General features: G+C 36.5%; 1 protein-coding gene across 3 annotated transcripts in view; it reads right to left on the reverse strand.

The window, feature by feature from the left end:
• The window catches only part of SENP1 (SUMO specific peptidase 1), a 60,172-nt gene that overhangs the window by 32,951 nt on the left and 2,255 nt on the right, over positions 1-24,966 (reverse strand). For all 3 annotated transcript variants that reach the window (XM_060024663.1, XM_060024665.1, XM_060024662.1), the window contains exons 2-9: positions 22,952-22,999; positions 20,925-21,055; positions 19,802-19,883; positions 14,545-14,704; positions 10,614-10,785; positions 2,735-2,838; positions 2,366-2,652; positions 770-824 (exon numbers count right to left, since the gene is read on the reverse strand). In XM_060024663.1, the coding sequence (XP_059880646.1) occupies positions 770-824; positions 2,366-2,652; positions 2,735-2,838; positions 10,614-10,785; positions 14,545-14,704; positions 19,802-19,883; positions 20,925-21,055; positions 22,952-22,955 (995 nt within the window). In that variant the 5' untranslated portion in view covers positions 22,956-22,999. The remainder of the gene's footprint in view (positions 1-769; positions 825-2,365; positions 2,653-2,734; positions 2,839-10,613; positions 10,786-14,544; positions 14,705-19,801; positions 19,884-20,924; positions 21,056-22,951; positions 23,000-24,966) is intronic.

Raw genomic sequence — 24,966 nt, forward strand, 5'->3', positions numbered from 1 at the left:
TCATCTTATAAGTCAGCGTATAATAAACACATGAAAGAATCCAGTATTTACACATGGTTCCTTCTCTAACCTCCACTGTGTTTCTCCTCAAATGTCACCTTATCAGAAACTTGCCATGACTATCCTAGATAAATAGCACCCCCAGACCCTAGTCTATATATTACCCTGCTTTATTTTTCTTTGCAGCACTTATCACCAACAGGGATGTGTTTATCTGCCTATTTGTTCTCTATCTGTCCCCCATCCCTCCCCTTACACCCCTTACAATTAGAATGTAAACTCCTTGAGAGCAGAAACTTCATTTTGTCCACTGCTGTTATCTGCAATGTCTGTACTAGTACCTGGCACCCAACAGACTATCAATAAATACTTGTTAAAGGAAAGAACGCATGATAGGAAGCAAGACTTGTGGAGGAAGGGTGGTGTATACCATACTAGGAGTTTGGGCTTGATTCTATGTCTGATAAGCCACCCTCAAGGGAGTTTAATGAATGATTAGATAAGCATTTTAGAAAGATCACTCTGCAGAATGGAAGACGGACTAAAGAACAAGGTGAAGAATGGATTAGAAAACATGGTGGAAAATGGAATGAAGAACAAAATGGAGGCTGGAGGAAAAGAGATTCATCAGGAAGTTACTGAAATAATTCAAACAACATATAAGAGAGGTCTGAGTTGAGGCCATTTTATATTACTTAGATCTTAGTGAAGAAACGGTGATTAAATAGAGGGAGAACAATGTTAAAAATGTCCTTTAACCAAAGTTTACCTGGGAGTTGGAGTCTGGGAATCTTTCACTTTGAGTAAAATCACAGAGTCTGATCCTAAACAATAAAACACAAGAGCATATCATTATTAACAAAATTCCACATGGCTGTACCTTCTAGATGTCTGTAGTTTAAGTTCCTCTACTTTGTTATATTCTATTTCCATAAACATAACACAGCATAAGGATAAAGGTAAGATGGAAGAGAAAGAGAGGCAGGTCCATTTTCACTGAGCCATAAATAGGGCTTAGTGAAGAGCCTGCCTCACAAATAAAGCAATCACTCTAAAAGAAAGTATATATGCCCTTCATCATCTTGCTGCCTGTGCTTCTTCTTTCTATTCCTGGGAAACAAGAATGTGCCAAGATTTCTCAAAAGTCTTTAGTTCATGAGCTACCACAAGACTGAATAAGGTGAAAGAGGGAAGGGGAAGGAGGAAGGGAAGAGAGAGGAGGGGACAAGAAGAGGAGGGAAGGCAGAAAGAAAGAGAGCAACCGCTATGTGAGAAGTAGCAGACTCTAAAGAGTATAAATTCTATTATTCTACCATCTATTTTCTATTGATAGAGGAAGAAATCATGTCCTTCTAAAGCACTATGATTAGAATCGCATTTAGAATATTTAATAAATGGTACAAGTAATTAAACAGCTCAGTGTAGTATATTTGTTCCAGTTTAGCTGTATCTAAGCATCTGCCATACAATGTATGCTTCTGAAATTAACAGCTTTTAATAATAGTTCTCAGTAAATCACCTCACAAAATTTAAGTTTTCATGAATATGTGTAGCTATATAATGATGTCACCAATAATTTTAATCCCCAAGTGAGAATTTTAAGAAAGTGAGGAATAGATTAAAAAAAAAAATTAAATGACCTGAAGAAGGAAGGGAGAGCCTTAGAGACTGATCTAGCAAAAGATCCCTAATGTCTAACAACTTAACATAAAACTTGTTTTAAGTTACATGCCTATATACATACCATAAATACACACATAACGCATACTTAAAGAAGGGGCAAACTAAGCAAACAAAAAAAAACTACCAGAGCAAAACTTTTAATTAACTGGAATGCTAAGAGACGGAATATTTTGGTTAGCTGAAAGTAAGGTAGGAAACTTTGTTTTCCAAACTTGCCGATGACCATTCCAAAATGGTCAAAAGTAGCCAAAAGGCTACTATACAGGTTTTGTAAGTAGTACTTGTATAAGAACTTTTACTTTAGTTCTTAATTGATGTTCCAAAACTCCTAGAACTTCAGAGTGCTTAATTTTCATTGTAAAGTACTAGAAACAGAGACAGTACTGAAGTAATTGGGCTTAATATACTCTGACACAAGACTACTCAGGAAGTTAATCTTTTAAATAAAATATTATAGGAAATCATTTGCATCTCCATGTAAGAAAAAAGTAAGCTACTTATTATATGCTTCATTTACTTGTGGCACAGCTAACTGAATTAAATGTATGTAAGGTATCTTGTATCTTATATCTTAATTAAGTTACATGTGTATTACCACCTTGCCTATAATTCACATGGATCCAATAAACTGTTAATTGGCTATTAGGGTTCAAAATACAGTTATACAACACACCATTTTTACCTTCAGATTGTGTATTTGAAGCTGGTAAGTTATCTGGCTGATGTGAAAGAGAGTGGTGATGTTGGGGTTGATGGAGAGGATCAGAATCTTTGGATCCAAATGCAACAACATCTGGGGTATAAGATGATATGGAAAACACATTGTGGGACAATTGTTCCTGGGCAGTTAAAATGCTGGCCAATCCGGATGATGAAGTATCAGAGCCAATGATCTGGGTTGCACAAGAGTTTCCATTTTTAAACAGTGAGTCTTTCAAAGTATTCTTACTGGAACTAAGACACCGAGACCTAGGAAAAGAAGAATAAAACTTCAATATCAAATAACAAAATGTAGAATTAAATTCATTTGAAGAATGTTTCTGTGACTCACAAGTGTAAAGGAAAGTGTGTGGTGGGTTTGGCTACAGAAAACTGTTTCCCTGTGACCATCTGTAGAAGCTGTCTGTAAATCTCTCGTTCTTCCTCTTGAACTGTCTATAAAAGAAAAAAAAAATCTTAAATACATGCAATGAGGCAAATGTTTCCCAAAGTAGTATCTAGACTCCCAGAAGCTCTGTCAAAGCTCTGGCAGCGTCCTCACGATAATTAAGAATTATGGTTCATTAATAATACTCTAGAAAATTATAAAGTATACATAAGAGGAGTTGAGTGAAGCAAATACCAGACAGTATATTTTGGAAAATTATGGGGCATATACGTAAATACAGCATAGAGAAACTACAGGATATGAAAACAGAAGGCCACTTTTGTGTCACTTATAGAGTGCCAGAAATAAAACATTTGAGGACCTCTAAATAGGACTCCAACAAATCCCTTGACTCCTAATACCTGTTAGAAAAACCACGAGGAGGTAACCAGAACAGTCAAGTGGGATATCTTGCTAAAGTTTCCTATTCTATCCAATTTTTAAGAGTGTAAATATTTTCCAGAGATGGTTTTCATTATTTACTTTTCTCCCCCCTCAAGTCCCAATACTGAATTTAGGGAAAAGCACATACTCTACATCTACAACATAATTCACTTATTGACTTAAACACCTACTATGCTCCAGTCACTAAGATACCGCACTGAATAAAATAAAGTCCCTGCCCTTGTGAAGCTTACATTACAGTTGAAAGACTGACAAATAAACTAGTCAAGTAGTATGAAGAAAATGAAAGATAAGAGAATAGAAAGCGATGGAGGAGGAACAGCAAGAACAGGTAAGACCTTTCTAAAAAGGTGATATTTCAATAAAAACCTAAATGAAAGGAAGAAATCAGTCATAGAAATTTATAAACAGTATTCCAGGTAGAGTCAGAGCAAATGCAAAGGCCCTGAGACAGAAATATGCTTGATGTGTTCAAGGAATAGTAAGGTCAGTGTGAATCAGGAGAAGAATAATAAGAAATGAGGTCATTTAGCAGAGAACCAGATTACATAAGGACTTGTAACTATAATCATGGTAAAGTATCTACTCTGCACAGATCCCCTGAAGCAATGGGCTGCATTCATTAAATAACATGCCCCAGCATTTTCAAAATCTTATATAGAGTTTAATACAAGCACCAATCTTCACAAAATAATTTTAATACTTTGTGTCAGTGCTAGCAACATCCTACACTGTGACATTTCAATATGCACATAAGCATTTCATTCAGTTTCAAATGTTTGTTAAAAGCACAGTGAAGGGACTTCCCTGGTGGCGCAATGGTTAAGAATCCGCCTGCCAATGCTGGGGACACAGGTTCAAGCCCTGGTCCGGGAAGACCCCACATGCCGCAGAGCAACTAAGCCTGTTCGCCACAACTACTGAGCCTGCGCTCTAGAGCTCATGAGCCACAACTACTGAGCCCACGTGCCGCAACTACTGAAGCCCACGTGCCTAGAGCCCGTGCTCCGCAACGAGAAGTCACCGCAGTGAGAAGCCTGTGCACTGCAACGAAGAGTAGCCCCCGCGTGCCGCAACTAGAGAAAGCCCGTGCACAGCAACGAAGACCCAACACAGCCAAAAATAAATAAATAATTAATTTTAAAAAGCACAATAAATAAAGCAATTATCTATGCAAAGGTAAAGAGACACTAAATTTTTTCTTCTTGAATCTTTTTTTTTGTACATAGTAAATTTCAATTACATTGTCAGTGTAATGTTACTGATCTAACAAGATACACCTTGTACTGTGCTGCATGACAACTCCTTATGAGAAAGAGCTATCCTTAAATCTGAATAGTTGAGTGATCAGAAAAGGTAGAACTAGTTGAGCATTTGGTGGCAAAATAGACCCAAGAGAAAAAACAAATTTGCAATATTCTATATGAAGAAAATACACACCATTATTTTATCCCTTAGACATTAATATTATATTCAAGATGATGGTGGTCTTCTTTTTTAGTGGTTGTGAAAAGACTGTCTACAGTATTAAAAACCATAATTAAAATAAATGCCTCTTTATTAAAACATAAATTGGCTATTATGAAAATTCTTCAAGTAGATAATATGAAGAATGAAGCATCATTACAGATTATTAGATTGTAAGAGAGATCTTTGCCAACCAACTCCACTGTGATCTATATACAGGAAAGCTGTGTTATCTGGCACTTTAATGACTGGAATTTTGAATACCCCTCCATGTAAATCTTGACTCCACCTTCCCACTACACCAAGTAACCTAATCCACAATACTATGGGGTTAACAGTATGTTGCTTTCAGGGGTGGTAAAATGGAAGGAGGGAAGGGAAACCGTAAGCGGAATACCACACCTGAGTCATGGATATTAACTCAATCATTTTAGTTCATTTTCACTGTCCCAACAAACTACATCTCAAAAAGCTCTGACTGTATTATCATAACATAGGGAGGAAAGTAAAGCAGATAAACTGGTGTAGGAGGTTACTCTGCATACCAAGGGAAAATAAAAAATATGCCCATCACTTAAAGACCTCCAGAGAACACCAAGAATAATGAGATAGAAAGGACCTTTATTTGTGGTACCCTAAACACTTCAACCAAAAGGGGAAACATGAGGTGGGGGGAAGAATAAATCAGGAGCTTGGGATTAACGTACATATACTACTATATATAAGATAGACAACCAACAAGGACCTACTCTATAGCACAGGGAAATCTACTGAATATTCTGTGGTAACCTATATGAGAAAAGAATCTGAAAAAGAATAAATATATGTATATATATAACTGAATCACTCTGCTGTAAACCTGAAACTAACACAACATTGTAAATCAACTATAATCCAATAAAAATTTTTAAAAAAAGACTTAAACCATAAAAAGTTAGAAACATTTCCCTCCTTCCTGATATCACATAGCGAAATGTTTTCTTGAAATAAATTTTTATACTTAGGACTTCCCTGGTGGCGCAGCAGTTAAGAATCTGCTTGCCACTGCAGGGGACATGGATTTGATCTCTGGTCCGGGAAGATCCCACATGCCGCGGAGCAACTAAGCACACATGTTGCAACTACTGAGCCTGCAGCTGCAACTACTGAAGCCCGTGCGCCTAGAGCCCATGCTCTGCAACAAGAGAAGCCACCCCAATGAGAAGCCCACACACTGCAACGAAGAATAGCCCGCGTGCAGCAACAAAGACCCAACGCAGCCAAAAAAAAAAAAAAAAAAATTTTTTATACTTATAAATAAAACATGAATAAACCAAGGAGCCATTAAGCAACTCAGCTAATGCAAATTACAAGAAATCTAGATTAACTGAACGCAAAGAGTTGATTTTTTAAAATAATTTAACACACACAAAAGTCCCCCACAAATCTTTTTCCCCAATAAATATATCTTCAAAGAAAAGCTTCTGTCTGAGCCTGAACAACCTCAGTCATTAGACAACATAAAATGAAGAAATAAATCCATATTCCAAATAATTATCTGAACTCCTTCAAATCCCATACTTTCAGTTTAAACTGATTTATGGTTTAAAAAAGAAATTACAGGGCTTCCCTGGTGGTGCAGTGGTTGAGAGTCCACCTGCCGATGCAGGGGACACGGGTTCGTGCCCCGGTCCGGGAAGATCCCACATGCTGTGGAGTGGCTGGGCCCATGAGCCATGGCCGCTGAGCCTGTATGTCCGGAGCCTGTGCTCCACAGTGGGAGAGGCCGCAACAGTGAGAGGCCCGTGTACCGCAAAAAGAAAAAAAAAGAAATTACAGAAAAAAGGTTAAGAAGTTTTCACTGTTCTACATGTTTATTTGGAAGTTACAAGAATTTATGTTTTTTTTTTAAATGATGCAAGGCACTTTTCTTTTTGGGGTTTCATTAAACAATAAAACACTGGGTATATTACATTTTATTTAGAACCATTTCGGACAAAGAAAGAACAGTCTAAGCAACTCTCAAAGTAACACATAACAGGGCTTCCCTGGTGGCGCAGTGGTTGAGAATCTGCCTGCTAATGCAGGGGACACGGGTTTGAGCCCTGGTCTGGGAAGATCCCACATGCCGCAGAGCAACTAGGCCCGTGAGCCACAACTACTGAGCCTGTGCGTCTGGAGCCTGTGCTCCGCAACAAGAGAGGCCGCGATAGTGAGAGGCCCGCACACCGCGATGAAGAGTGGCCCCCGCTTGCCACAACTAGAGAAAGCCCTTGCACGGAGAAACGAAGACCCAAGACAGCCAAAAAAATAAATAAACAAACAAATGTGGGGTTTAAAAAAAAAAAAGAATTTTAAAAAAAAGGAAAAACTGAAATTATAAAAAAAAAGAACACATAAGATTTGGCTTTACCAAAAGCAAATGCAAGATGCAAGGAGGTAAGTCACCTGAAACTTCAAACATAATCCTTTTTTTGGAGCATCTGGTACTATAATGTAAAAAAAAAATTCTTTCTATGTACATAACATTAAACTATTTTCTACTGAGAAAGCAAATTAGGAAATTGAGAGGAAAGGAAGCTATAATTGGATAAAATGTTAAAGGAAGTTGGCTAACGTTATGTTTCAAACCTAATAGAGGACCAAAGAAAGTTTAGTAAGTATAAGGACAATTAGTAAAGTATGTTTTTCTTACAAAAAAAAGAAGAAAACCATCAGTGACATCTATAAGGCAGTCTAACATTTTAAAATGTTGCTCAATATGTAGCAGAGAAGCATGTCTGGAAGCAACATATAATTGAAAAGAAACTACTTGTGTTTTTACTATTTAACATTTCTATTGTCCCTAATATTTTTTTCTTTCCTAAACAGAAATATTTTTTTCTTTCCTAAACTCATCTTCTCTAACAGTGCTAAGAGAACCTTCTGTGATAATGGAAATGATCTCTGTTTGTACTGTCCAATATGGTAGCCACTAGCCATATATGGCTAATGAGTACTTGAAATGTGGCTAGTGTGACTGAGAAACTACACTTTTATTTAATTTGAATTAACTTAAATAGTGCACGTGGCTGGTAGTAACCCTACTGCAGTGGTCCGCAACCTTTTTGGCAACAGGGACCGGTTTCGTGGAAGACAATTTTTCCTTGGAATGGGGGGGGTGGGGGTGGGGGTGGGGGATGGTTTCGGGATGATTCAAGTGCATTACATTTATTGTGCACTTTATTTCTATTGTTATTACACTGCAATATATAATGAAATAATTATACAAGTCACCATAATACAGAATCAGTGGGAGCCCTGAGCTTGTTTTCACTTGCCACTCACTGATAGGGTTTTGTGAGTCTGCAAGCAATTGATTTATTATGGTCTCTGTTCAGTCAAACCTCTCTGCTAACGATAATCTGTATTTGCAGCCGCTCCCCAGCGCTAGCATCACCGCCTCAGCTCCACCTCAGATCATCAGGCATTAGATTCTCATAAGGAGCGTGCAAACTAGATCCCTCACATGCGCAGCTCACGGTAGAGTTCGAGCTCCTCTGAGAATCTAATGCCAATGCTGATCTGGCAGGAGGCGGAGCTCAGGCGGTAATGTGAGCGATGGGGAGTGGCTGTAAATACAGATGAAGCTTCACTTGCTCACCGCCCACGGGCCACTCACCTCCTGCTGCACAGCCCAGTTCCCAACAGGCCAGGGACCAGTACCAGTCTGTGGCCAGGGTGTTGGGGACCCCTGCCCTATTGGATAGTATCGTTCTTTAATGTTGCCCTTAAACCAGCCATCAGCCAAGTGGTGGTACAGCCACCACCTGCATATTTCCAAATTCTTCTTCCTCATGTATTATCTTCAAACCCTTTGTAAGACTGAACAGCACAGTGGTGACATGTTAATTCCGCAGATAGCTTTATATTCCTGAAGGTGTTAGACAACTCCAGAAGTAAGATTCATACACAATTCTCCTTCTTTAATATAAGCAACAGATGTCTCTTGGAGATCCCAATATTTCCATGGAAAATAACTTTTCCTCCAGCTTATAAGCTCCCATCAATATTTTAGTCCAGGGGGAAAAGTAACATTTTAATCTGGATTATCTGTAATATCCAAGACTAAATATCTAAATAATCTGTTGAGAGTTTCATTTAATAAAGTTTGGTCCAATATTTCGTCTCGTGCATATAACACGGGTTACTCCTTATTTCTACACTACAGGTGACTTGCTTTTCACAGCAGATTATAGACCTAAAAACAACTGAGGCAAAATTCCCTGCATCTCTTGTTCCACAGGACAGGTTCAATCCTTGGCATCTTTTTGACACTGCAGAAGGAAAGATGAACCAGCTTCATGTCCTCCCTTGACCCAGCCTGTGGCCTGGAAGGTGGATTGGAAGGATTAAAGTATTGCGTCAGCCCAAGTCTTCAGGCTGGAAGTGGAGGTGAAAGGAGGAGGGGCTGAGTGGGCCCAAGGACTGGCTGGCTAGTGCGTGAATGGGGGGCTTACAATGAACACATTCTAAAGGGCACTGGTGATGCGAGCAGCAGCCACACAGGGCAGGGACAGGTTTGGGAGGCCTGTATCAGCTGCCATGCTGTTACCGTCTTGGTCCCCACAAGTCTCTCGGTACCCTGCTGGCTGCCTGCACTCTAGCACAAGCACAACCCCCACAGCTCCAGTAACTAAAAAAGAATTATTTATGTATGTAATAACTGATACACAGATCGTACTAAATTCAATGTTTCAAAAGGTACAGTGAAAAATAAATCGCCCTTTCATAACTGTTGCTCAGTTCTTATCACCAAATGCAACTGGTGCCAGTTTCTTGTCTATCCTTCCCCCTGATAATTATGATTTACTAGCTCTGTCATGCTCTGCTTGAATATTTTAGATTCAATACAAATTTAAAACCAAAAAATATACAGAATTTTAAACTAACTATGTAACAAATAATCAAGTTTTGCCACCTAAGAGATCTTCACCGCCAAATTACATTATTATTTAGCACATAATGCTATATTCTTGACTCCACGGTCTGTAAGCGCCAATGGACAGGAACCACATAACCATGCTGTATAACAGAAGTCATACCTTCTAGACTCTTGTAGAAGAACTGGGCTGCAGGCTGGCCATTTATTAGTTGTGTGACCTCTGACCTTTACTTTTCAACTTTGTAAAATGTGGTTATTACCTCATCTCTACCTATTTCACAAGGTTAAAAGAATTCAAAACAATAATACATGTGGAAAGCACACTGGAAACTCTAATGCTATATAAGTATGAGGTCATTATTATTCATTTGTATCTCCAGAGCAACCAGTCCAAAGCTGACTAGATGCACAATAAATATTTAATTGAACAGGTGTAAGCACATCTCCTTATTGTATAAATTATATGTTATATATAAGGAATTGATTTTTTCTTAAGTTTACTGAATGAATATAACATAGTGTCAACACAGCATCTTTCTTGTGGAGAAAGTTTATGATCTCAAAGATCTTACTCAAATGAAAGGATGTAAGTTATTTAGCTGGCTTCTTGATTTTTCTTTTATATTGAGGAAAAATTATCCTAGTAAGAAGGGCAGGTATCAAATCCAGCAAGGTTAACAGCTTTGCCACATGAAACTAGAGCTTTAATAAGGGTCCAAAAGAGAACAGAGATAGTTTGATGTATGAGAAGCCACTTAGACAATACTGAAGATTAAGTGTGCTGTCCAACAGGAATAGAAAATGGTAAGAAAAATACTGAAGTCCTGCTAAAATATCTCCTTACTTTCTTTAGAAGAGATGCTGGCACTCAAAAAGAGCAATTAAGAAAGAAAAAAAACACAGAAAGGATTAATGGAATGGTTAATAAACATCTAAGTCAGAGGGAACACATGGCTGAATGTAGGGAGAGTCTAACTTTTAGTAGCTTTTGTTGCAGGTTTTCCTTACCTCTTCTGCTGTACTAATGTGTCGCCTCTGAGTTTTCTTGGGGCTCAAAAGATTTCGACGACATGAACCACTCCAAGATGGACTTGGAACAGGCTTAATAGGAAAAGATTTTTCATATGCAGACACATGACAGTGATGGTTTGACTTTCCTGTAAAAGTGTTTGATAATCCACTAAAAAAAAAAAAAAAAGTTTGTAAAAGACAAGAACAGTAAGTAAAAGTCTAACCAGGTGATTATTTTCACTTTTAAGAAATAACAAAAACAAAAAATTAGCAGAATGACAGATGTACCCTGTGAGGGAAATACACAAGAAATGATACATGAGTTGCTGCATTAGGTTCTGCCACTTAGGAGGTCTTAAACTGCCAAACTATGTAATTATCAAACACCTAAAGTTGTATTTCTTAGCTTCGCCATCTATAAGTTCCTTTGGTCAGGAACCATAGACCTGTGTGGTATGACAAAAAGCCTATCAGATTAGACTTCTTCAGAAAACCTGGGTTCTAGGTATGCATCTGGGTTCTAGGTGTGCTAATACGCCCACACTTTCTGTTTACTCCCTCCAGTCCCCTCTCCCAGCCTTTTGGAGGGAATTACTTTAAGATTAAATATGCAAAGGTGGATAAAGCTGAAGCTTCTCAACTGTTTTTCAATTGAATTTAAGTTTCCTAAAAGACCAACAGAGGGCTCCCATCCTCCATTAAAAAAAAATAGAAGGCTTTTTATGAGGCTGTATCGCTGTGACTGCTCCTCCTGCCCTCACTATCTACCTCTTCTGAAGGAGAATTTTGTTTTGTTTCTTTATACCATATATGCCTCAAATAATGGGAAAAACTGGCAAGAAAAATATTTTTGTGGACTCAAAATCCAATTTTATCTCTAAGGTTAGGTTAATAATTTAAAGGTTTTTTCTATGTGCTCTTTTTCAAATATCATTACCCAGCACAGGTACTTGTGCTCAATATAATTAATTTTCTTTCTTTCTGCTGAGGCTGAAGAGTAAAGTACATAGCTGACTAAGCTGAACTTATTGAAATGAACTCTTTAAATCAGTACATGTGGTCTGATCCAAATGAAATCAGACTAGGTCTAAAGAAAATTAAAAAGTACATCTACTCCCTCTGACTCTCTTCAATCTCTAATGTTTCCTATGTGTGTTAGAGTGGGGAAAGGAGCAAGAACTTGGAATTTCAGAAACACGGTTCTTTTCTTAGGATGGGTAGATGTGGTTAGGAAAAAATGGCAAGGGCAATATAATTTGCTTGGTAAAGATATAATGAATTCCCCACAATGTCTTTTGTATTTATTTTTCCTAGAGTGTGTGTGTGTGTTTAATGCAAAAGATTCTTCTTCCTAAAGAAACAGTAAGAGGGAATTTGCGATGCCAGAAAGCAAGGGTGCTACCAACAACTAACGAGGTTGAGTCAGACACAGACATAAGCCTGAAGGAACTTCCACTAGCCAAAGTTGTGAGAATGTAAGCATTCAAAGAATAATGATTGTAGTAGTGGATTAAAACACACTGAATCCATGACACTGAAAAAAGAACAGAAAAATTCATTTGAACCACATCAAGTGGCGATTAAAAACAAAAAACTTACTTTGAAAACCGGTAATGCAGAAGAAAGATCTAATCACATACCCTGCCTTCCCAGTAGGAAAACTATTTCAGGGTGACCAAACAGCCCTAACTAATGAGGTAAAAAGCTCTCCCTTATAACAGAGTGCCAATTAATTAGTGTAAAAGAAATGATAAAATTAGAAAAATATTACTTCATTAACTAGTAAAATTATTATCAGGTCAAAGGAAGTCAAAAGGTACAAACTTCCAGTGATAAAACAAGTAAGTCATGGGGATGTAATGTACAGCATGGTGACTATAGTTAACAATACCGTATTTCATATTTGAAAGTTACTGAGAAAGTAGATCTTAAAAGTTCTCATCACAAGAAAAAAAATTTTTGTAACCATGTATGGTGATAGATGTTAACTAAACTTATTGTGGTGATCAATATACAAATATTTCATCATTATGCTGCATACCCGAAACTAATATAATGTTATATGTCAATTATACCTCAATTAAAAAATTACTATCAGCTAAGGATTATCAACTGATATTAATAACTCCTAGGCTGATGTGCAACTGGTTGTTCAGAAAAGTAACATCATTTAGATTACATTCTAGTCACAAGGGGGAAGAAAACCTAACTGTACAATTAAGGACCAGAGCGCTATCACTCTAATCTAGAGGTCAATCCAGCATCACTAATGATAGGACTGTAGGTTTTCTAATATGATGTAACACAGCATCAGCTTTTATTAAAGTCAAAAATCTAGTTTATAAAATATACAGAGGATAGAGGACAAAATCATACTATGGGAAAGCAACTTGTCAAATCCAAAAGGTGGAACATTATGCAGAAAAAAGTCATGTCATTAAAAAAAGGGGCTGCTGTTCAAGATTGTAAGAGACTTAAGGGTGATAAATACCAGATGCGATTTTAAACTGCATACTGCTTTGGACAAACTAGCTGTAAAGGATACTTTGGGGTCAACTAGGAAAACTTAAATATAACTTATTCAGTGTATAAGATAAAATTTACTGAATGAAAAAGAGAAGATGACTGACTGAAGAAGATTACAAAAGAGTATGCACAATATGAACTCATTTTTGGAAAAAATTGTGTGCAAACAGAAAAATATCTGGAAGGATATGTACTAAGACATTACAAAGGTGACCTCTGACTGGTGGGAATATGATGTTTTTATTGTTTATTTGTGCTTATCTGTATTTTCTGATTTTGTACAAAGCATGCGCACTGTTTCTGTAATAACATTAGTTAAAAAAATAACAGCATGGCATTATTGAGGAAAAAAAGCAACTTGCCAAACGATGCATACAGAATATCTTTAATGAAGATAACATATTATACATTTTATAGTATTACACAGCATATATATCATTCTATATCTAAGCAAGAGAAAGTGAAAAGAAACAAGCATAAGAAAAGATCTGGAAGGAAACACATGAAGGGGAAGGGAGTAAGATTGTGAGTAGTGGTCAAGGGATCTTTGGCTTTATTGGCAATGTTTTAACTTTTACAATGTGACTGTGTTAATGAATTCTTATGTAATTTTTAAAAATATTAAGAAGTGGGGAAGACAATCCCTGGGAGTACTCACACATGTTTCCAGAGTCCATGTGCTGATAATCATAAAATAAAATAAAAACCATCTTGTTGGTTTTAATCAGCACCAGAAAGCTTAGCTTTGACTAAGCAGGAAATTGAATCATCCCACATGCCTAAAACCATCACCAGAGTAATATTTAAGAAGTCATAAATACCATATTAAAAAAGAAATATTTACTAATATAATAAAGTACTTGAGGGAAAAGTTTCTAAGCCAAACCTCATCTGCCTTTAATAATCAGTAGAAGTTTGGTGAGGGAATAAGCAAGGCTTATAAGTTCGGCTAAATATGATCAAGTTCTTTATGAGTCTAATTTTACAACAGAAGTAGTTGACTAAGGTGTAAGGTTGCTTTGGTTTAAGTCAGGTCTCCGCTCACACGAGAGCCTACAAAATGTGCTGGTTTCTTTGCTACCGAAGTTGCAGAAATTGATCAATTTTCACTTTAAGGTTCAAAATAGCCATATTGATTCTGAAGGGTCCCAATACACTCATATCCACCAAGATTTCCCTAAAAATTCTCTCCCTCTAATTATAAGATTTGGCTGTCACCAAAATCCAGCACAAGATAAATTAAAAGTTGAAAGTTCAAAATGAATTTGTCTGTATCTCTATGGTTTAAAGTTCAAAAGTGGTGTTTGTTACTTTTTAAAAATGCCAATGTAACAACTATCTTATAGCCATTTTCCCTTATATTGGAGGAAGAGCTTGTGAACTGAGCAGCCAGAATACTTACCTTGAGGTCTTTCGGGTTTCGAGGTAAAGACTTCGGCTGTTTCTTGATTTTTGTAAAGTTGAACCTGATGCTGGAGTGGAATTTCTCCACTGGCCATTTGCACTCTGGCCAAAGGTTCTTAGGTCTCCTGAGCCAAGAAAACTGTCTGAGGAAGGGTTGTCTAAAAGAATAAAAGTTTGAATAAATTAAACAAATACCTATACTTGTTCTCCATATGACTGCAACCATGTCCAACATTGTATTCCAAAGTAATGTGGCATATCACCATGTCTCTAATGGAAGAAAGATCCCGGTGTCAACTGCCAGTAAAGTCTGCAGTAAGGGAACTTCTACAAACTATAATTGATTCAGCCATACTAACCTGAAAATTGATGAAGGAGCTGAATCCTGCCACAGCCATGTGCCTTATCTGCATCAATGTGACTCCGTGGTGTCCACCAAAAGTCAACATTTTACCCCAACTATATCTTGCAAGCACTCCCAGGCCTGGGCCTGAAAGAAGGTAGGCCAGACCAGTAAGAAAGCAGGTGGAGGGCCAAGGAGAATTGTAATTCAAATGAACAACAGTTATTGCTTAATAAGCAGCTGGTGTGACTTTCTTGTTTTAATTACCGTGTTCACGACTCAGGGGCTCTGTCTAAGAGCAGAGATAACCTAATTGCTGCTTATTCTGGCCGGCTTATGGCAGGAATGACCCGTCATTATGCATTTGGTTCTGGTATGATAACCTTCAGTCACTTAATGTTATAATCATCAGACATATCAATACTCGGATGCTTGCTATTGCAATCAGACTAAGCGAGGTTTAATTATTATTTGAATTTTCTGACTTGTGGCTTACAAACTGGGTGTAAATTTGTAAGTTTCAGCTAGGAGTAGAATAATTTTTATAGCCTCCTCTCTCCATCAGCAGGATGGGACAATTTAAAACAACACCTTCAAAATAACTTCAGATGTTAGGCTATGTAACTGAGGAGCACCAGTAGAAAGACAAAAATTTAACTCTCTACTCCCTGAATTTTTGTCTAATGCCAACATCACTTTGAGGATCCTCTTTCAAAGCATACTACTATGGAACTTTGCACAATATTATGTATTTATGTTATTTAAACTATTTAACGTAGCTTTTGATACTCTATCCAAAAAGTTTGGCAGCTGACAAAAGTATCAGTTTTGTATTGTATTGGAATTTTTTTTTAAAGCTGATCAGGATTATCAGAATTTAGGCTAAATAAGATGGAAAAAAAGCAGCAGTCAGGGGTGGTATTAGTACCAGTTGATGCACCAGTGGATGACCTAATTTACTTTCAAAATGAATTACAACCTTTTCCCTTTGTAATCAACAACTATGCTTGACATCTATTACTATTACTGTAAAAATAAGAGACGTGAGGCTAATGAAAATGAGTTTCATTAAAGGACCAGAAAATCATTATCTTTAAGCAAAGTAATAACAGTAGAAATCTTCCTCTCTCATACTTTTTTTTTTGTTAAAATTTGATTAGGGAATGATCTAACTAGAGATGTCTACTTGAGGAATAAGTCTACCAACAAATGCAAATTTGAGACCAAGGATAAACCAGAGTAGCCCCCTCAGTGGCATCTGACAGAGGTTTGGGCTCTAAAATTCAAGGGAAAAGCACAGGATCAGGCAATCTGTTTCACCAGAATAAGGTGGTTCCATCCCCACTCAATGAAATCACTGAACAGTGCTCTACTGCTGATGGGATCAAGCAAAGCTAGAAAGGGACCAACAGGAGGCTGCACTCATTCTTTTTTAGTTGACAGTTTATCCCAGTATTCTGTCATCATTAAGAAGTCAGATTGCAAATGTCACAAATAAGATTACTTATGTGTACATACACACACATAGAACTATAGGGAAATACACCAAAATTTTAACTTTGGTTGTGTTCCAATGATAGAATGATGGGGATTTTTTCTACTTTTCTCTACAAATTTTCTACAATGACAGGTAGTAATTTTATGGACATAACGAAATTTTATATTTAAAAAAAAGTGTGTCAGGCAATCACTTAGTATGAAAGTAACCATCAGTTGCTCCTGTTAACTTTCAGATTTATTTAGTTATTATGAATACAGGATGCTTTAATTCATCTTACCTACTAAATGCCTATTTGGCAACCTAATTTAACATGTTTTCCAAAGATAAGACATTGACAATGATTCTAAGCTTGAGCAAAATCATTTTTTTTGCATCTTAAGCTACTTTTCTTTAAGGTTTAAAATGTTTTAATTTTCTTTTCAATTGTGCCCTTAATAAAATCAAGAGGTCTTCAAGTCTGACCAGCACTAAGTTATTAAAGTGATAATGTTGCATTTTCTCTGCTTTCTAAATTAAAAAAAAATGTTTTTAACAGTCTAATCTTGAGATTAAGAAGCAAATATTTAAAAAGCTTGATACAGAGAGGCAGATCTAGTAAAGTATAAATGGGAAGCTCCAGACTCTAGGTTCTGAAGTTTGAGTTTTTCCTGTGTTTGTTTTCATCTTAGTGGAGGAGAGGATACTAAGGTAGGAGGGGAGACAAAGACCAGTACAGTCAGAATGAGGAGGCTGAGGCAGGTAAACTGGGGACCCACATCTAGTCCAATCAAGAGGTAAGTCTCAAGGTGACTGACCACAGAAATCAATGTGGAAATTATTGGAAAAGAATAGGAGATAAGAGACAATATTCTGCAGGACTTGTAATGAACAAGAATGGGTGTGGCAAAGGAACAAAGTTAAAAAAGTACACAGTAAAAAGATCTGAATTAAAGTCTTTATTATAAGAAAAAAGTATACAGACCCTTGGCATTCACAGATTGAAAGTTCTGATTGTCCGTGAGCAACCTAAAAGGTCTGTGGCATGTCCTAAGCTTGCTTGGTCAGGGGCTAAACTTGGCAGAGGCATAAATCTGAATCCTCTGCTTCAGGCTGTATTTTAGAGAATGAATCTAATAGCTCAACAACCCCATTTCAATATGGTTTTATTATTTGCAGTTGGTATTCTCTAGTCATCACCATGTATAAAGTAACTGTTATGAATTTTTTTCTTTTCCTAAAAAAATGGACTTCAAGTGAGAGATAAAAACTCTGGCATAAGATTTTGATATAGGGATCAAATTGTGGCATGAGGACAAACAGAAAAAATATAACCCTCAAGAATCATGTAACTGAGTAGAAAGCCAGCACTCTGGTTAAATACCACCACAGTCAAAAATATAGGGACCTGAGACGATCTCAGAAATATCCTTTGTGAGTATCAAGGGTCCACTGAAATTTAAAAGAAAAAAGCTAAAACAAATTATTTTAAGTCATGTTATTTATAATAGCTGAAAATGGAGAGGGTAAATGGGACCTAAACCATAGACAAAATGAAGGAAATGAAGACACAGGCCCATTATCCTAAATCACAGGCCCCTGGATCCAGTTGTGTTTCTACATTAAAAATTTTGGTGATTTTACAAAGATAACCTGGTATATACTATGTAGCACTTCTAAGTATAACCTGAAGCAGCACCCTGTTATCAAACATACTGATATGTCTACAGTAAAATGTGTAAATATTCATATTTACAGAGATAAATAAAAGACAAAACATTTAAATGTCAGTTAAATGTCAGTTCGTGTAGCTTTTGCCAAGTAATGAATTGAGCTCAGGTCAGGTTTTGATGTCAAATAAATTATGAAAATATTCTTTGGTTTTCAGAGCTTTTTGGATTTTGGAATTGCACATAAAGGACTGTGAATGTGCATATAAATTCCATGGATTATGAGAAATCAACAGAAAAAGGTAAATAAGAAGAATAACAGGTAAGCAGATAGAAAATTTAAAAAATATATATTGGGCAAAAAAAAATCATATTTCGAATCATACAATGTGTACATAGATATATACTCAGATAAAAAAACAGAGAAGACCACAGGGTTAAGTAAGAGTTGAGTTAGCCAGGAGACCTTGATTATAATTTTCTATATATGATTGTTTACTATTAAGCAATTACTTTAAACAAAAACCAAATATTCTGTCCAATGGTAAATCAGCATACAAAATTACAAGCAAACACAGCCTGAGTTCAAATGAAAATATTTTCCACTCAACTGTCCTTCCCCTATGATCAATACTAATAAGCTATCAAGCCATATTTCAGGCTCTCTGCTCATCAGAAAGGCCTTTTCAACAATAATGATGGCAGAGTTAACTTTCTGAAAAAATTAACTGATTTTTCTATACAATTATGCACATACTATGTGGACACCATTTCCCACCCCAGAAGAGGAAATCCAGTGCCCAGGGTAAAGTACCACCCACCTAAATGATATTTAAATATAATATAAATCTAAAAGAGCATCATACTAACGTCTTTTTAGGGGAGGAGATCTCATCTTGCTGACAAAGAATCCTGAGGAAGCCAAATAACAACAATAATTATTATTTGCATTTCATATTTATTATCTCAACTTATCCTTATAAAAATCCCATTGAAACAGGTTCAATGGTATGGCTAATATTCCCATACTTGGGTCAGGTGAGGAGATTAAAGCATGAGGAGTGAAAAGACTTTGGAAGACCACTATAATCTTCCTGGGTCATACTGCCAGGAGACTAACCAATAAAAAACTCTCAAGTGTTCCCAAGACAGAGCCAGATCATTGGAAATCCAAACCTTAGAAAGGGGGCAGATGAAAAGTCAGGCAGGCCAGGGGCTAGGAAAAGCCTAGAGAATGCTGACTTCTGTCATGGATCACAAGTTGAAAAGGCAAGCCCTTGAATATGCAAGCATGGCTGTGGCAGGTGCTAGACAAAAACATGTAGTTAACATTTCCTGCCCTAATGGAGGGACAAGCTTGGGTAGAAATAAATTTTCAGTATTTATGATTTCAAGCAGAATACAAATAGGCTAGCTCTGTGCTTCAAATCAGTATAAGTAACCTTTACACCACATACACATATCTAAAAAAAAAAAACCAAAAGCCAAAAACAAAGCTGTATTGTTTTTAACAAGGGCATAATAGACAAGTAGGAGAATGGATTCTAAAAAAAAAATCTCCCTTTAAAAAATATCTGGTTGAGACTAGATCAGTGAAGTATTATAGCAACCATACACAGAGAGCTCATTAAAATGATGTTTTAGTGGAGAAAATACCATTTTGCTTTTGACAATGTTTTCACTTTTAGAGACAGTAAACACAAACAACTTGCTAGGAAGAAGTCTGAAAGGTAGAAATGCCTTGACTCCAAGTAATGTGTCATACCTGAATAATAATTTGGATAAGCTGCACTTCTTGTAGAACAAGTATACGATCGGTCCAAATTTCCTTGCCTGGAAGGTAAAATCTAAACAAAACAAAAGTTTTTTCTTAAACCATATTTTTTTACAATAAAACAAAAACTTACACTAGGAAAAATATATAATTAAACAAGATTATGACATATTTCAGAATGCAATATAATTAATTATAATTATATATATTATAAATAAATTAAGCTACATACTAGTAAGAAAGGAAAACATGATGAAATGATTAAGGCTTCAAGGGGAAAAATGGGCAAAATATCTGTTATACAACTTAATTCAAAGAATGCTCATTAGAAGGTAATACGTATTTAATATATCCTGTTCTCAAAGCCAGGTGTATCACATATCAAAGCAGCTGAAAAATCAACCTGGTTTTGATTCTCTTGATAACTTTACAGGACAGTTCTTAATCAGAGGTGCTGCTGCACCCCAGTACAAATCTGGAGATGTGTAGATATATATTCAGTTATCAAAATGATTACTGGGGGCAGATGCTACAGGTATTTAGTGCCCAAGGATGCTAAACATTCTGCACACAGCAAAGAATGGTCTCATCCTAATTAGTAATGGCTTCCTACTGAGAAAGACTACTTTATTAACAGTCCTCAAACCTTGGAGATTTTTTAAACTGCAGATTCTGATTCAGCAGGTATGGGGTAAAGCCTGAGATTCTGCTTTTCTAATAAGGTCTCAGGTGATGCTGCTGCTGCTGGTCCCTTGAGAAACTAAGCTTTATAGAACAGAGAAATTTCAGAGCTACTGTATATTTTCATAGTTTCCCCCCATTTAATGCTCAGCAATTTTAAGACACCAGTTTAAAAGAACACTGATCTGTGTATTAGTTAATTGTAATATTCAGAGGAATAATAAAGAGTTTCTAAAAGGTATCATTCTCCAAGGATTTGTACATAGCCTGGCTCTTATTTAACTTTAACGTATCAAACAGAATTCCAAATACTAGCATTACTGATTGTAAAAAGTTTACATATATTCTTGTGCTTTTGAGTGTGGCATTTAAACTCTATCAGATGAAAACTTAAGCCAAAATAATTAATTAAGGAAAGAAAATTATTACTAACCTGATGGTCAGAAAGTGAAAGCTGGTCCTCTGGAAAACCTGTTTGTGACAGGAGATGGGTTTTGAATACGGAGTTGTGGTTCACTAAAGTTACTTCTCCAGCATCCATCCTCATCCTATCAGCAGTATCATCTGGGGAAAGAGTCCGGATTAGTTCAAGTCACATAATTCTTCAATACCTACTTTCCTATGAACCAATCTTTTCACCTAATAAAAATGATTTCCCCCAAACACCTCTACAGTCAAATAAAACCGCTCCTTCATAACTCTTGGCAAGAAATCTCAAAATGTCACTGTCAAAAAAACAGGCCCATGTGCAGAAATTGGTTAATTTGGAATCGAGATCATCTACTAAATAGTTCAAAACTTGTACAAGAATAAAAAGAGCTTAATTCAAAGTTTTAAAAATAATGAAATTTTCCCAAAAGAAAAATTTTTTTATTTTAACTGTAGAAAAAAAAAATCTCACCATTCAAAGCAAATACTCTTAACCCTGGTTTATTTCCTCTGTTTCAACTCAACAAGGTGCTTTAAAATTTAATCCACTTGAAAATTTTTTATGCAAAAAGCGTAATTTATTCATATAGCTCTTAATAGATATCAGCTCAGTTACTGTATACTGTGGCAGAACTGTACTTTATTACCATTTTTGAGACCTTTGTTACCATAAGAGTTAGAATAGGAACAAGTGAGAGTAAGGGAACTCAGGGATTTATACTGCTATCAGCAATGAGAGAAAAGGGAAACAAATGACCAGGAGAAAGAAGGTAGACTAAACAAAAGGAAAAAACAGTAGAGGGAAGACTAATGTGGACTTAAGAGGAGCCTATGGGATATTATAAGATCGAACTATATAGATTTTTCAACCTATTCCTAAATTGACTATTAGTCTTGACCTTATACTGTTCCCTGTTATAGACATAAAGTACTATGAATAGCAGAAAATGTTCCAATCACAATTAATTCTCAATGCCACTAGCTAAATGAAATTTAAATTTTACCTTAATCAAATTATTTATCACATAGAGGGCAGTATAACAGTACTAAAGAACAAGGACCCTGGAACCAGTCCCTGAGTTTAAATCCTGGCTCTGCCAGTTATAGCTGTGTGATCCTAGGCAAGTTTCTTAACCTCTGTGTCTCAGTTTCTCTGTCAACAAAATGGAGATAATAATAGTACCTACTAGGTACTAAAGTAAGTCCCCTACATACAAACGAGTACCGTTCCGAGGGCACGTCCGTTAAGTCCAATTTGTTTGTAAGTCCAACAAAGTTAGCCTAGGTACCCAACTAACACAATTGGCTATATAGTACTGTACTATAATAGGTTTATAATACTTTTCACACAAATAATACATAAAAAACAAACACAAAAAATAAAGAAAACATTTTTAATCTTACAGTACCTTGAAAAGTACAGTAGTACAGTGCAGTAAAACGGCTGGTGCTTCTTAGCAGTACCACCTACATTACTGCTGCTTTACGCTTGCTTCAAGACATCCTGGGCTTGAAATAAAGACACCGTACTACTGTACTCTACACAGTACTGTACAATAAAGTACACAAAAGCTCAAGGACTTGTAGAGGATGCACACACGTGACGATGTACACCAGACACGTGAACTAACTTACGTGACTGGACATGCAAACGCATGTTCGCATCTTTGAAAAGAAAGTTCACAACTTGAAGGTTTGTGTGTAGGGGACTTACTCTATTAGGTATTTTAAGTACTTAAAAAGCAAGTCCTTGCACACAGAAATGCTTGCTACTGTGTATTTAGCTTTTTCAACACAATGAATGAGAAAATGCTTTAAAATGTTGCTATAAACAATATCCCAACCAAAAGAAAATTGTTTGGTATACTGTATTACATAATTAGGATGAGATCTCCTTTAAAATTATTATTAAGCACAAAGACACAAATATTGAAAATATTATTAAGCACAAAGATGCAAATATTCTTTCACTCCAGCGTATCTAATCAGAGTAACTAAAAGGATTAAACACTACTTCATAGTCAGTCTTACCCATGTCAGGTATTTTCACATCACTGACTTCAGCAAAGATACAAAGTCCTATAAAAGAAGACAGAAAATAGAAATGTTACATTCTGAAACATCTCTTTCATGTCATTACACAACAGGAAGCCACTCAGAAGTGACACTTGTATTCTTAGTGGAGAAAAATAGAACATGGTAAGGCAAGTTGATGGGAAGAGAATGGGAACTAAAACTAGCCTGAGGTAGTTCCAAACATTTCTGCAACCTGTGTAATACTAAAGAGCAATTATGGACTACCCACAGAATCACAGATTACAGCACAAACCAGGTTAGGAAAGCCAACCCTTTGCAGATTAATTTGCATATGATCATAAAGTTAGTGACTGCACTGAAATTACAGCCTAAACATTCTTCCCAATCCATTAATCTTTCTATTACCTCATGCGAAACCATTTTATTTTATTTTATTTGGACCATTTTTAAAGTCTTTATTGAATTTGTTACAATATTGCTTCTGTTTTATGTTTTGGTTTTTTGGCCTCGAGGCACATGAGATCTTAGCTCCCTGACCAGGGTTCCCCCTGCATTGGAAGGCAAAGTCTTAACCACTGGACCACTAGGGAAGTCCCACTAAATCATTTTATAAACAAGTGACAGATCTTGTGGTAGTCCTGTTAGGACTTCTCTTCCATACGTCTTAGCAGCCAAACAAAAAGTTATCAAGGAACACTTTGCAGTTGTACTAAGTACTTTTTCCCCCATCATTACTCAAACAGTTGCAAACCAAAGTCCCTTTGCCTACATGAAATTATTTTTTTCCTCGATATATCTAATTTGCCCAGAAAAAGAAGTTAAAAGCCTAACTGATGGAACTAGGTTAATAAATGTACCCTTGGACACAGGCTTCTTGGCAGATTTACAATAGGAGGAGACTAGAGATGGTACATATATATAGTCATAATCTTATCACATATTTTTAAAAAGATTGAGCACTTCACCAAATACATAGCACTATCAGGGCTTCAATCTAAGGAAACTGCATGATGATAACAGGAATTCTTTACGGCCCCAATAACGAAGTGCACACATAAAGGAAGGCTGCTCGAGCTTTTCCTGGCATAGGTACAGACTAAGCAGAGTAATCATCTGATTACCTAGTCTTGCCAGGGAGGTTTCCCAAAGAATTTAAGCCCTAGATTTAGGCTTCAAATATATTTCCAAATGCTCAACTTACTAAAAGGTTTCTATCTGGTAGTTCTACACATTATTCTTTCCGCTTCTTTCTTTTTTAATAAAGCCAAATTCCCTGGGTCCCCCATTAAGGGAAAAAAAAAATCCTATCAACCAATAAACTAGCAGTGGCTTTTTCACATTTCACTCTTTCAGGTCATCCCGTAACTGTCATCGCTAGTCTAGTCCTTTTTTTTTTTTTTTAACAAACCTACCCTTTTAATATTTATTTAAAGTTTCTTAACACACCTGTTTGGCTTGGGTGGGGAGGGGTGAGGGGACATTTTTTTCAGGTTTAGTTTTAAAATATTTGCTCATTTTCTACTGTCCAATCATTTCAGCACTTCCAAATGTTCCCTAGGACACTTTGCCTCTCTTCTCTCCCTGTCCCCCAGCCGCCCCCAGCTCTGGGGGCCCATGGGCCAGGAGTCATCACTAGTCTTTTTTGTTGTGTTAAGAAGAATGCCAATTTAAAAGCCTGGTGCCCATTAGAACAATCCCATGTTAACTTCCTTTGCATTGCTGAGATAGATGTGAAGAGGGAAGCAAGCAAATCAAAGAATGTTAGAGATTATGTCCAGAGTGGTTAAGTGACTTGCCTGAAATCACAAAGATGGGGCAAAGGGAAGACAAAAATCCAGGCATCCTCACTTCCAAGCAAATGTTCTTTCAATAAACAATACAAAATCACATCCTTTAGCATATCCTTATTCAAGGATTCATACACATTGGCAAGATAAAAGTAATCCCTAGCTAATTCTGGGGAATCCACACTTTTTTTATAATTTTAAGAATTAAAGCCCCACATTTAC

The sequence above is a fragment of the Delphinus delphis genome, chromosome 11 (assembly GCF_949987515.2).
Source record: "Delphinus delphis chromosome 11, mDelDel1.2, whole genome shotgun sequence".
NCBI lineage: Eukaryota > Metazoa > Chordata > Mammalia > Artiodactyla > Delphinidae > Delphinus > Delphinus delphis.